Here is a 13,935-nt window from a genome sequence, read left to right as displayed (position 1 = left end):
GGATTTTGAACATTTCTTCATGTGTTTGTTTGCCATGTGAATGTCTTCTTTGGTGAATTGTCTTAGTAACTTTTTACTTGTGGTTTATTTTAACTCATTTAGTTTACTTTCTTAAGATTTATTTCAAATCTCAATAGTCTTAATGTTCCTTAATTTCTAATCCTTTGGAGGCTAAAGATGCCTCTCTATATTTCACCCTGAGCCCCACAAGGTTGAGATTGTATACATTTTCTAATTTGTATTTTAAGCTATTATGTTAACTGCCATAAGGTCGATTCTAACTCATAACCACCTTTTATACAATAAAACAGAATGTTGGTTCCTGCATTACCTTTGTAACTACCTGTATTTCATGGCGAACATTTTGGCTGTTATGCCAGTTAGTCTTACTGACTTGCTTTACTGGCTTGCTACTTCATTAAATACGTTTTTTCCTCTGACATTGCTCTTACATATAGTTTCTATTTAAAGTGCTTCTATTTTATGTTTGTTGTGTACCATTGAGTCAGAACCAAAGATGATTCAGCAGGTTTTCAGAGGCAGGAAATCCCATTGAAGGAGCTTGCCCATTCACAATCTCTCGCTGAGCACCTGGTGAGTTTAAACTGTGTACTTTTGATTTAACAGCACAGCTCCTTAACAGTAAGCTACCAGGGCTCCTGCTCTTGAGTTTAAAGTGATGAAATTTTTCTGGTGGTCTTTCTGTGACCTAGAGCCTGTAGACTGACAGACAATAAAACCTGATATGACCTGTCATGTAAGAGTTGGCCAGAAATTCCCCAGACAGAATTGAGTGAGAAGAAAAGGGATTATTGTGCTTGCCTTCTTTCTCTGTTTACTTTTTGGATAAGATTTGTCTGTTTATCTTTTTTCATTATATGGACCATTTTTTAACTTAAAATGTTGCCATGTAGGTTGTCCAGTACTTCTACATGGAGATTGGCACAGGACCAAACTCGAGATACACAGCTCCTCACAGTTGATGAAAAACTGGTAAGAATTTTCTCTTACATACTTCTATGATTCTGCCTTTTGAGTTAATTTTGTACAATAGAAATTCATTAAGGTGTTCTGAGTTGTTCTAGTAAAGCAGTTTGAATTTAATTTCTAGATTGCTCACAAATTTTTTTAATTATTTTTTTTTTACAGAAAGATAATTTGTGTTAAGCATTATACACAAATACTACTGTTTTACATGGAGAAAACTGGACATAGGAACACAGGGTCATGAGCATCTCTCTGAAAGGAGTGAGAATAATGCAGCCCTCATTGCCCCAGATTAGGAAATCAGATCAGGAGCCCATAGCCACAAGCCTTGCTCACTTCAAGTCTTTTTGCTTAGTATGAGAAGCACTCTTTCATTTCTTGTAGTCCCAGAGCTGATGCCAATTTGCAGGATCATGTATTTGCAGTTATGGTAGCTGGAGATCAGAGGTGGCTAACTAATGGCTTAAAAAAAGCAAGCTTTTAGGCCCACACCACAGCTACATAATGTAAAATAGTAAATTAAAATTATTGAAAGCTTCCATTTTATAAGTAACACTTGGAAGGAATACTTTTGTTTTTGTAATAATAACATTTTTCTAATTCCCCATTCATACCTTCACTTAAAGTAATTGTATCTACCAATAGAAAATTAGATTTTCCTGGAACCATATGTTATTGTTACTTTGTTTACCCACCTAGAGATAAATACATACACCTTATTTCTGTGTATGCTTGAGGGTTAGATTACAATGAAAAGTTAATAACATTTTTCACTTAATCAGTAGCAGATTAAAATATTGGCAGTCATTGCTTATAAAATTTTTTAAAGTGTGGTCCATTACTTTTGATGCAATTTGACATATATAACTTATATTGTATAATAGCATAAATTTTATAATTTTTCTAAGACTTTTGGTAGTAACATGTAATAACATAAACATGATTATATTTTATATCTCGTTTACCACTATCAAACATGAGTATGGTTCTTAATTATTATATTTGTTGAGCACTCTTTTGTTACTCAAGCCTATAACAAATAATAATAATAATTTGTAATTAAATAATAAAAATATAGCCACATAAATAGAAAAATGGGCAATTTGTAAAGCACTCCCTAGATCCAACATTGGAATTTTTATATTCAGATTATCTAATAGATTTGCTTACTAATATTGCCTTCGTCTTAAACTAGACTAGTCCCATATTTTTCCTTTCTTGACTATAGTAACAGCTTAATGGATTTCCAAATATACTTAATTTCTCTGCAATTAATTTTCCACAAAACAGCCAAAATTTGTCTTTTTTAAATGCTTATTTTTATCATGCTCTTAATATAATATTTTTTGGTTTCTATCTGTTGCCCTTAGGGTAAAATTAAAATCCTAATATATACTTTGAGAACTTGCTTGAGTTAGCTCTTTAGCCATGCCATAGTATTTTCAATTCTTTCATATTCGTATGGAAGGTGGACAGTGAATAAATTAAGACAATTGAAGGACATTTGATTCTTTTGAAATGTGATATTTGCAGAAACGTTGACTATCTTAGGGACTAGTGAAAGCATACCTACATCTATCTTGGAAAGTGTACAACCTTAGGAGCACATTTTGCGAGACTTTGGGCATGTTATTAAGATGACCAGTGCTTGGAGAGGAACAGCCTGTATTGAAAAGTAGCCCCATTTCACGACGCTGTGCCATCACATCATTTCCCAGTCATAGCACTCCTCCTTCAGCTTTCAGAATTGTAAATCTTTACAAATCGAGGCTGCTCGTCTTTCTCTTGAGGAACAGCTATGGATTCAAACAGCCATTCATCTAAAATACTTTGGGATGTTGCCAGGAGGGACTAGTCCTTGTAGAAGGACATCATGCTTGGAAGGGTGGAGGGACAATGCAGAAGACAACCCTAGATGAGATGGATTGACACAATAACTGGGATATGAGGGTAGGTGTGTCAGAGACAGTGACACTGGCTACTATACTCAGTATAGAGTTCAGAGCTATTGTGCTTAGGGTCGCTATGAGTTGTAGTTGACGGCACATGACAACAACAATAGAAATTTTAATTAGCAATCCACCAAGCCTTTTGGAAAAGTTGAGGGTCAGCAAAAAAAGAAAGACACTGAATGAGATGATGTGACACAGTGGCCGCACCAATGGGTCTCAGCACAGAACAAGTTGTGAGATGTTGGAGGATTAGGTAGTTACTTTCTGTTGTACATAAGAATGCTGTGCGCCAGAGCTGGCTTGATAGCACCCCAAAGCAATATCCTCTTTAAGCTTATTTTGCAGTATTTTTTATGCTTTGGGTTGTAGCCACACTAGCCTGAAATTCAGTTCTTTACTTGTATAAAGACGTTCATGTTGACTATTCCTGGATTCTTTCTTGCAAACCACTGTTAACTCTGCTCTGTTACTGGCTCTATTCTTCAGATACCAAAATCACTTACTTAGTCAATCATGTATGACCAGAATAGTTCCCCATTTATATACTTAGTCAATCATATATTACCAGAATAGGTCCCCATTTATATACTTAGTTATCATGTCATGAAGAGAAATTGAGGATTTCTGTTGACTTCTACATTCTGAAATGGATCAAGTATGCAGTCAAGCCACTTTAGTAATTGGCTGCTGGAATGCAGGATTTGGAAGTGAAGAAAAATGACTGGTAGTTGAAAAATACAACCTTGGAACATAAAGCCAGAAATCACATGATAGAGTTTTGTACAGTCAAGAATTTATTCATTGCAAATACATTTTCTAAGAATATAAACACTAGACATTACCTAATGGAAGATACAGTTATCAAATTCACTATCTCTGTGAAAAGAGACAGTGGAGAACTTCAGTTTCAGCAGCCAAAACAAGGCCAGAGACTTGACTGTGAAATAGACCATAAATAACTCATATGCAAGTTAAAATTGAAGTTAAAGAAAATTAAAACAAGTTCACAAGAGCCAAAATTTGACTTTGAATTTATCCCACCTAAATTTAATAAGCATCCCCAAAATTTATTTGATACATTGAACAATAATGACTGAAGACCAGAGAAGTTTTAGGCTGATATCAAAGATAAAATGCATGAAGAAAGCAAAATACCATTTAAAAGAGAGCAAAGAAGAAAAAGACCAAAATGGCTCTGAAAATTGATATTGATTTAGAAGCAAAAGTAAAGACAGAAATGGTAAAATAAAAGAATTGAACAGATTTTAGAGGGCAGCTCCAGAAGTCGAAGTATTATGACAAAATGTGCAAAGACCTGGAGTTAGAAAATAAAAAAGGAAGAACATGCTCAACATTCCTTCAACTAAAATAACAATAAAAAAATTGAAGACTTGAGTTGCAATACTGACAAATTATGGGCAAAATGTCAAAATAATCAAATGATGCAGGAAGCATCCGAAGAAGATGGAAGGAATATGTAGAGTTGCTGTACTACTTGTTTGATGTGGAATCATTTTAGGAGGTACAAATAAAAGCTGAGAGTACTAGATAGCTATCTACTCATGTGTTGTTGACCACCAAAGACATTAAACTATGTCACTGGATAGAGCATACTAAATGGTGAATAATAATGAGAGGAATGGGAATTATGGAACTCTTGTGTTCATTGGAAGAGGTCCCTATTTACTCCTTTTCCCAAGAAAGGTGATCCAACTGAATGTGGAAATTACCAAACAATATCATTGATATCATGCAAGAAAAATACTGCTGAAGATCATTTTTAAATGACTCGAACAGTATATAGATAAGGAACTGCCAGAAGTTCAAGCAGGATTTAGAAGAAGGCTTGGCACAAGGGATATCATTGCTGAAGTCAGATGGAATCTGGCTGAAAGGAAGGAATACCAGAACAATGTATTTGTGCTTTCTTGACTATGCAAAGATACTTGACTGTGTGGATCATGACAAGCTGAGAAGAATGCGAATCACAGAGCACTTGATTGTGCTCATGTGGAATTTATACCTGGATCAGGAGGCAGTTGTGTGAATGGAGCCAGGAGAGTACTATGTGGTTTGGAATTGGGAAGGAAGTACGTCAGGGTTGTATTATCTCTCTATACCTGTTCAGCCTGTTGAGTCTATATGCTGAGCAAATTATCTGAGAAGCTGGACTCTGTGAAGATGAATGTGGCATCAAGATTGGAGGGAGACTCAACAATAACCTGTGTTATGCAGAAACACGAACTTTTTTCTAAAAGTGAGGAGGACGTGAAGCACTTGTTAAAGAAGATCAAGGAACGTCACCCTTGATATGGATTGCAGCTCAATGTCAAGAAAATACAGATTCTTACCACTGGACCAATAGGCAGCATCCTGATGGATGGAGAGGAGATTGAAACTATCAACAGCTTCATCTTGCTTGGATTCACAGTTAACACGGTTGGTGCAAGCAATCAGAAAATAAGGAGACACATTGCACTGGGAAAATCTGCAGTTAGGGACCTTTCCAAATTATTGAGGAGTAGTGATTTCAGTTTGAGGACTAAGGTGTGTCTGATTCAGGCCATAGTCTTTCCAATTACTAGCTATTCATTTGGGACCTGAACAGTGAATAAGGATGATAAAAAAAAAAAGAATTGATGCCTTTGAGTTGTCATGTTGGGAAAAGAGCACTGAACATACCATGGACGGCCAAGAGAGTGAACAGATAGGTCTTGGAAATGATGTAGCTGGGGTGCTCTTTGAGGCAAGAATCATGAGGCTTCACCTCACATTGTTTGGACATGTTGCTAGGAGGGACTATTCCTTGGAGAGGGACATGATGTTGGGAAGGGTGGACGGTCGGTGAAGGATAGCAAGACCCTCAAGGTGACTACTGCAATGGTCTCTGATGTGTCAGAAAGTGTGAGGATGGTGCAGGACAGGACTAGGTTCAGACCATTTGTTCATAGTGTTGCTCTGAGTCATGCTTAACTTGACAGCACCTAACAACAACATAACAGCAAACTTGTGTTCATGTGAAAGAGATGCTACATGATTTAATATCAGGAAAGTGTGCTTAGGGTTGTTGTATTCTTCATACCTATTCAATCTGTATGTTGGGAATAATAATTTTAAAAGATGGACTATAGGACGAAGACTCATCAACAATGCATATTATACAAATGATGCAACTTGTTGAAAGTGAATATTTGAAGCATAGTTTGGAGAGAAAAGATTATACAGCCTTTGGCACAGATTATACCTCAAGAAAACATAATTCCCCACCACTGAATTAATAAACACATCAAGATAGCAGTCAAGAAATCAAAGACAAATTGAACTGGGCAAATCGGCTATGAAGGATTTCTTTAAAGTGCTATTGAGGATGCTGGTTTGAAGATTTAAAATATACCTGACCCAAGCTGTGGTATTTTCAGTTGCTTTTATACATATGGAAGTTGTGTAATGAATGAAAAAAAAAACCAAAAAAGAATTGATTCATTTGAATTGTGGTGTTAAAGAATGTTGTCTGTATTATGATCTGTCTTGGAGCAAGTGCACTCTGTGGTAAAAGTTCATCTCACCTACTTTGGGTATATTGTCAGAAGGGACTAGTCCTAGGGAAAAGACATCATCATGTTGAGAAAAGTAGAAGTCAGTGAAAGAGAGGAAGACCTTTAACAGGATGAATTCACCTAGTGACTACAGAATAGGCTTCATCATGATTGAGATTGTGAGACTGTTGCAGGATAGGGCAGTGCTTTCATTTGTTGTTCTTACTATGTTATCTAGTGGACTCAATATTTGTTGTATGTTGGTATTGTTGTTAGGTGCCGTAGAATTGAGTACAACACATAGTGACCCTGTGAACAAAAGACCTGATCCTTCTCCTATAAATATCATCATTTATCTGTGTTCATAGAGTTTTCAGAGGCATGTGGTTTAGGAAGTGGATGCCACTCCTGCTTCCAAATCTGAATCACTCTGGGAGCTGCACCAAATACTGTCCATGATGGGTAACCCTAACAACAATATTTTGTAATATTTATATCTGTAGTATGGATTTTATAGTTTCATCCGTGATTTTCCCCAGTAGCACACCAATGGCAAAATGGGCATTCAGAAAATACTGGCTAGATGGGCAAATATGGGGTAATTGGGATGGGTGTGTCAGAGGCAGTGCGGCTGGCGCAGGATAGAGCAGGGTTTAGGGCTGTTGTGCATAGGGTCGCTATGAGTCGAAAACGACTCGACAGCACATAACAACAACAACAAGAATATGAAAACATTTATTTTTTTGTTTTACTCAACAACAACAAGAATATGAAAACATTTATTTTTTTGCTTTACTACTACTTTATTTTACTTGCATCAAGATCTTATTACATATAAGTTGTTAAGTGTTACCATATTGGTTCCAATTCATAATAACTCTGCATACAATAGTATGAAACATTCAGGCTATGGTCTTTGTAATCATTTGCTATGTATCTGAGAGCTGGGCAATGAAAAAAAGAATGACAGAAGAAGAATCAGTGGCTTTGCAAAGAGTAAGAGAAGAGTACTGAATATCCCATGGACTGCCAAAAGAACAGATACGTCTTGGAGAAAATTCAGCCAGAGGGTGAATTTTCCAGAAGGCTAGTTAGAGGCAAGGGTGGTGAAGCTTGTCTCACATACTTTGAGCATGTTCTTTAGAGAGGCTGTTTCTTGGAAAATGACATAATGCTTGAAATGGTGATGGCCAGGGAAAGAGGGGAAAACTCACAGAGATGAACGATACAGTGTCTGTAGCAGTGGACTCAACTATGTCAAGAGTTGATGAGGATGGCACAGAATAGGGAAGGGTTCAGATCCATTGTTCAGAATGTCCTTGTGTGTATTATTTGATTCAGTGGCCCCTAACAGCAACAGCACCATTCGCACAATCATTGCTGTGTTTGAGTCCATTGCTGCAGTCATAATTGTGGCTGTGTTTGTGATTGTTGAAGCCACTGTGTCTGTCTTGTTGAGGGCTTTTCTCTAACCTTCTTCTCAACTTTATGGCCTTCTCCAAAGACTAGTCCCTCCTAATAACATTTCCAAATTAAACTTTATCTCACCACCCTCCTTTCTAAGGAACATTCTGTTTGTTGTTGTTATGTTCCATTGAGTCACCTGCGACCTATGTTCAACAGCTCTGAACTCTGTCCTGCCCTGAGCCAGTCTCACTAATTCTGACACACCAACACCCATTGCCTCAGTTACTGTTACAGTTACTGTATCAATCAATTTCATCTGACGTCTTCCTCTCCTATGGTGTCGCTCCACCCTTTTGAGCATGATATCCTTCTCCAAGGTCCAGTCTCTCCTGGCCATGTGCCCAAAGTATGTGAGACAGAGGTTTAAAATCCTAGCCTCCAAGGATAAACTTGGTTTCACCCTCTCCAAGATATACCTATTTGTTTTTCTTGGCAGTCCATGTCATGTTCAAGACTCTTCTTCAGCACCACAATTCTAAGGCATCAATTCTTTTTCTGTCATCCCTAGTTATTGTCCAGCATTTTGATGAATAGTAAGTAATTGCAAAGACCATGGCCTGGATTAAGCACACCTTTATTTCTAGACTGACATTGTTGCTTTTCAGTACTCTGGAGAGGTCTCTGACAGCAGATTTTTCCAATGCAATTTGTCTTTTGATTTTCTGACTACTGGTACTAAAATTGTTGATTGTGGAGCTGAGCTAAAACAGTTGTGCTCCTTCTGATAGTCCATGGTTGATTTAACAATATTGGTCAACTTAAAGGTATCAATTCTTTAAACTTCCTTATTCATTGTCCAGATTTCTAAATTTCTGTTAAAGTGATTGAAAAATACTTTGGCTTGTGTCAAGCACATCTTAAGCTTGAAAGTGACATCTTTACTTTTTAACACTTTAGAAAAGATCTTTTTGCAGTAGGCTCACCTAACACAATACAGTTTGATTTCTTAACTAGTGCTTCCATGTGTGTTGATTATGGATTCAAGTACAGTGAAATCCTTTTAGCTTATATTTAGGGAATTTTGGTCACATAGTCCTTAAATATATGTCCTTGTACTAGCTTTGGTCACCTACTGGTTGCTTATGAATCTTCTTCCTATCCTGAAGCCGCATTCTCTTCATTAAGCCTCTCAAAGGACCTATTCTGCATATAGATTGAAAATGTATGGAGAAAGGCCACATCCCTGATGCACTCTTTTCTTGATTTTGAACCATGCACAGTTCAAATGCCTTGAATAGTCAGTAAAACATAGTCATTCTTTTTTATTTCTACTGAGTACAGTGTACTTTATTGATGGTATGCAGAGTGCTCTTGTTAAGGTTTAGAAGTTCTACGTGCAGCCATGGTGCTCTTGGAAGCAGTGATGACAAAACTATGTCTCACATACTTAGGCATGTTTCTAGGAGAGGCTAGCCCTTGGAGAATGACATCATGCTTGGAAGAGTGGAGTGACGTCGAAGGAGAAGACGACCTTCAACCAGGTGGAATGACACAGTAACTGCCGCAATGGATTTGAGTGTGTTAGAGATTGTGAGGATGGCTCAGTATAGGACAGGATTCAGATCTGCTGTTCGTAGAGTTGCAGTGATTATGTAAATTACTACCAACATGGGAAGGACTAGAGAGCATTGTGCTAAGTGAACTAATTCAGTCTCATAAAGACAAATACTGTGTAAGACTGTTATTATAGAATGAGTACAAGGGTCGAAGGAGGGAGGAGGGCTTAATCATAGTCACACAATTTGATGGGTGGAGGAAGGGATAATAGGTAAAGGAAAGGAGAAAGATCTGTTGTGAAAAACAATGTTTGTGAACTTTTTGAACTTTGTAAGTAAGTCAGTATAAATTTTTATTTAAAAAAAAGATATACAAGCCAATGTAAAATTAAAAAATAAAATAAAATTTGAAAAAATTATGAATGTGTGAAAAGTTCATTATAGAACAATGGTTTTCAATATAATTCTTCTTGTTGTTAGTTGCCATTGAATTAAGTATGGGTCTTAGTGATCTATCTTATGCCAACCTACAATCTCGGAAGCACTGGAACCTGATGTTGCAGTCAGTGTGTCAATTTACCTGGTTGAGAGTCTTCCTCTTCTTCACTATCCATCATCTTTCCAAGTCATGATATCGTTTTCCAAGGAATAGCCTCTCCTAGTAAAATGCCCAAAGTATGCATGGTGAAGCATCACCATCCTTGCTTTCAGGAGCAGTCTGGTTCACCATCTCTAAGATAATTCTATTCTTTTGGCAGTCCATGAGATTTTCAGTACTCTCCTCCTTCACCACAACTCTGTGTCACCAGTTCATCTTCTGTCATCTTGATTCACTGTCTGGCTCTTCAGTTCATAGCAAGTGATTGAAAAGACCAAGGTCTGAAACAGACAACACCTTAGTCCTAAAACTAACATCATTGCTCTTCTAATTTGGAGAGATCCCTGATGGCAGGCTTTTCTAGTGCCATATGTTTCCTGATCTCCTGACTGCTGGTACCAAGTAAGTTGACTGTGGATTCAAGTAAGGTGAAGTTGTTGACAGTTTCAGTCTTTTTACCATCTATTGTTATGTTGCATATTGGTCCAGTGGTAAGAATTTTTGTTTTCTTAATGTTGAGATGCAATCTGTGTTGAAAACTGTGTTCTTTGATCTGCCACAAATGTTTCAAATCCTGCTCACTTTAAGCAAGCAGGGCTGTGTTATCAGCATAACAAAGATTATTGATGAGTCTTCCTCCAATCCTGATGCCATAGTTGTTTTCATAGAGTCTAGCTTCTCAAGTAATTTGCTCAGCATACAGCTTGAATAGGTATGGAGAGAGGATATAACCTTGCCTTTCTTAATTTTAAACCATGTAGTGTTCCCTTGCTTAGAGTAATTTCATTTGAAACTATTAAGGCTGTTAGAATAATGCACCTTTTTAAACTACATGTCTATGTGTAATGAAATTTTCTTTTTATGTTGCAACCAAAACAAAACAACCTAGCTCAACAGGTTGATTGCAACAGTTGTTAATATATGCCATCGAGTTGCCTGCGAGTCATAGCGACCCTATGTACATTATCTCTGAACTGTGCCCTGTCCTGAGCCTATTTCATTGTCTTTGACAGACCTAAGCAACAATTGATATTAGAATTCTGTCTTATATTAAGCTAGACATTAAAGAGATTTTAACTTAACCCAATACCAATTTTTCACTTCTTTTTTTTTTCCAGTTTTGTAAATATAGTTATTATACTTGAAATGTTTGCATTGCTGGATCAATGACTTACTTCAGTTTAAAATGAATAAAATATATTTTACTTTTCCCCCCCATTGATTTCTAGTACAGTAGTAGAATTAATTTCAACTCATTGCTGTGAGGCTGAACTGGCTCATAGGTGACCATTGAGTATTTGAGGCTGTAAATGTCTTGGGAGGAAATTGTTCGTCTCTCTCCCCTGGAGCTGCTGATGGATTTGAACTGCCAAGGAGATTATGCCTTTAGGTTAGCTATGCAACTCCTTCTGGACAGTGTCTCCAGAGCTCCCTGATAATATGTAAAGTCCAAGATAAAAAGCCAAGCTCATTGTTGACAAGTCGTTTATGACTAAAGGCATCCCTATAAGACACAGTAGAACTACCTATAGATAATCCAAGGTTGTAAATCATTATGGAAGGAACCTGCCACCTCTTTTCCTCTGAGAGCTACCAACTATTCAGTAAAAGCAAGTTGTTCTACCCACTGTACACTAGCCTCTTTAAAGTAAAGGATAAAATGGGTATTATTTTTATTCCTTTAAATCACAATAGTTCTAAGTTAATTTACAATTTAGATTTTCATAATATTGTTTTTATGTGCCTTTGAGTTGCCTGTACTCACTGGGTACAACACCTCTGAAGCCAGCAATGTCCTGAACCAGTCTGACTGACTCTGACACACCTGCCCCCATTGCCCTGATTAGGCGCATCTTAGTCTCTAGACAGACATCATTGTTTCTTAGTACTCTGAAGAGGTCCCTGACAACAGAGCTAAAACCTCAAATCATTTTTGAAGTATAACTTGCCAGCTTTATAATACCATAACCTACTGCTTTTGAGTTGATTATGACTCATAGCAACCCTCCATTGGGTTTTCCAAGCTGTAAATCTTTATTGAGGGAGACTATCCATCTTTCCCCCTTGGGAGAATTGATAAATTCAAACTGCTATAGCCATCAGCAACTAGATACTTTCTGAACTATGCCACCAGGGCTATAGGCCACATTAAATGAAAGTTCCATATTGTTTAGTGGGTTCCAATGCCATTTTAAATAAAAAGAAAATTATTTTATTCTGAGCATCAATATGTAGATGACACAACCTTATTTGCAGAAAGTAGACTTTACACATTTCTTATGGAAGATGATCAAGGACTACAGCTTTCAAATATGGATTACATCTCAACATCAAGAAAATAATTCTCACAACTGAGTTAGTAGGCGACATAATGATAAATGGAGAAAAGATTTAAATTGTCAAGAATTTCATTTACTTGGATCCATAGGCAAGACATATGATAAAGACAATCAGGAAATCAAAAGACATGTTGCATTGGGTACTACTAGGCACTCAAAGTGCTAAAGAGCAAAGATGTCAGTTTAAAGGTTAAGGTGTGTCTGATCCAAGCCATGGTGTTTTCAGATTCATAGTTCTGAATATTGGACATTGAGTAAGAAAGACAGAATGCCTTTGAACTGTGGTGTTGGAGAAAAGTATGGAATAGTCTGTGGACTACCAAAAGAACAAACAATACTCTGGGAGGAAGTGCAACGAGGGTGCTCCTTTGAGGCAAGGATGGTGAAACGTTATCTCACTCACATATTTTGGCACATTGCAGGAAGTACCAGTACTTAGAAAAATACGTAATACTGGCAGAGGTGGAGAATTAGAAAGAGAGGAAGACCTCAAAAAGGTAGATTGAAACAGTGACCGTAATAGTAAACTGGAGCATATCAGAGATGATGAGAGTGGCAGAGTATGGCAAGATTCAGATGTATTGATTTTAAGGCCACTATGAATTGAAGTTGACTTAGCTACATCTAACAAGATGTGGCATCAGTGTGTATTGACACAGACTGTTTTATACAGGATTCAGAGGCAAAAGTTTTTCTTATGTTAAAACCCATTCTCTCATTTTGAAGTATGTTGATATGGGTTTTGTTCTTTTTTAAATTAGTTTTCATTTAGTTACTAAAACATGTTTTATAACCATTATAAATGTACACAGTGTACAGTTTGATTGTGTTAAAGAACATATACAAAAACCCAACACTGTGTACAGTGTTGATTATACTGAACAAATTCTTAGGTAATAAATTGCATTATTTCCTGACTTTAAAGAATTTTACATCAGTGTATATGGTAAGTTTCTAATTTTTGTTGTTTCCTACTCAGGCATTCTTAAGAATGTCCTTACTCTACATTTATTACTTTTATTTATCCTAAGAAATGAAAAAAAAAGTTATTATTGTTAATGTTATTATGACAACATCTTAAAATAATAATGTAAATTTATTTAGGAAAACAATGCTTCACAGACATGTATTCTAAGTAGTGCTATTATTATTTCCAAATTTGTCATACTTCCTACAGATAATAAGTAAAGCCTGTTTGCTTAGATTTTGGCTTTGTTGGTGGAAGAGCTGTGCTTTGGATATTGGTTAAGAATATTTTATCTTTGTGCTTTATGAAGAGGGTAACTTATTTCTCATTATGCTGTCTCTACCTCACCTAATCCCAGTCGCCTTTTAGTACTTTTGGTGAATACCAATGAACCCATTGCCTTTTTCTGTTATGTTGACTGTACAAAAGTTAAATTTGCAAGACACTGAGTAGGTCCCCTATCCCTAATAACCAAAGCGTGTATTAGACATATGTAAATTTGTTTAATTTTCTAATAATTACTATGACCTCTTTTAAAAATACTGATTCCTTGCTTATCACTATGACGTAGAATAACTACTTAATTCTATAAT

The 13,935-nt window shown here is 36.6% G+C and overlaps 1 protein-coding gene across 1 annotated transcript in view; it reads left to right on the top strand.

Moving 5' to 3' along the window:
- LOC102869995 (NADH dehydrogenase [ubiquinone] iron-sulfur protein 4, mitochondrial-like) overlaps nucleotides 1-13,935 on the top strand; it is a 164,603-nt gene that overhangs the window by 52,997 nt on the left and 97,671 nt on the right. Inside the window, exon 2 of the mRNA XM_006889570.1 lies at nucleotides 915-993. Within this exon, the coding sequence (XP_006889632.1) occupies nucleotides 915-993 (79 nt within the window). The remainder of the gene's footprint in view (nucleotides 1-914; nucleotides 994-13,935) is intronic.

This window comes from Elephantulus edwardii, unplaced genomic scaffold (assembly GCF_000299155.1).
Source record: "Elephantulus edwardii isolate Elephantulus edwardi_28Jun2011 unplaced genomic scaffold, EleEdw1.0 scaffold00079, whole genome shotgun sequence".
Lineage (NCBI taxonomy): Eukaryota > Metazoa > Chordata > Mammalia > Macroscelidea > Macroscelididae > Elephantulus > Elephantulus edwardii.
Note: the sequence above shows the minus strand (reverse complement) of the source record. Positions and strands in the feature narration are given on the sequence as shown.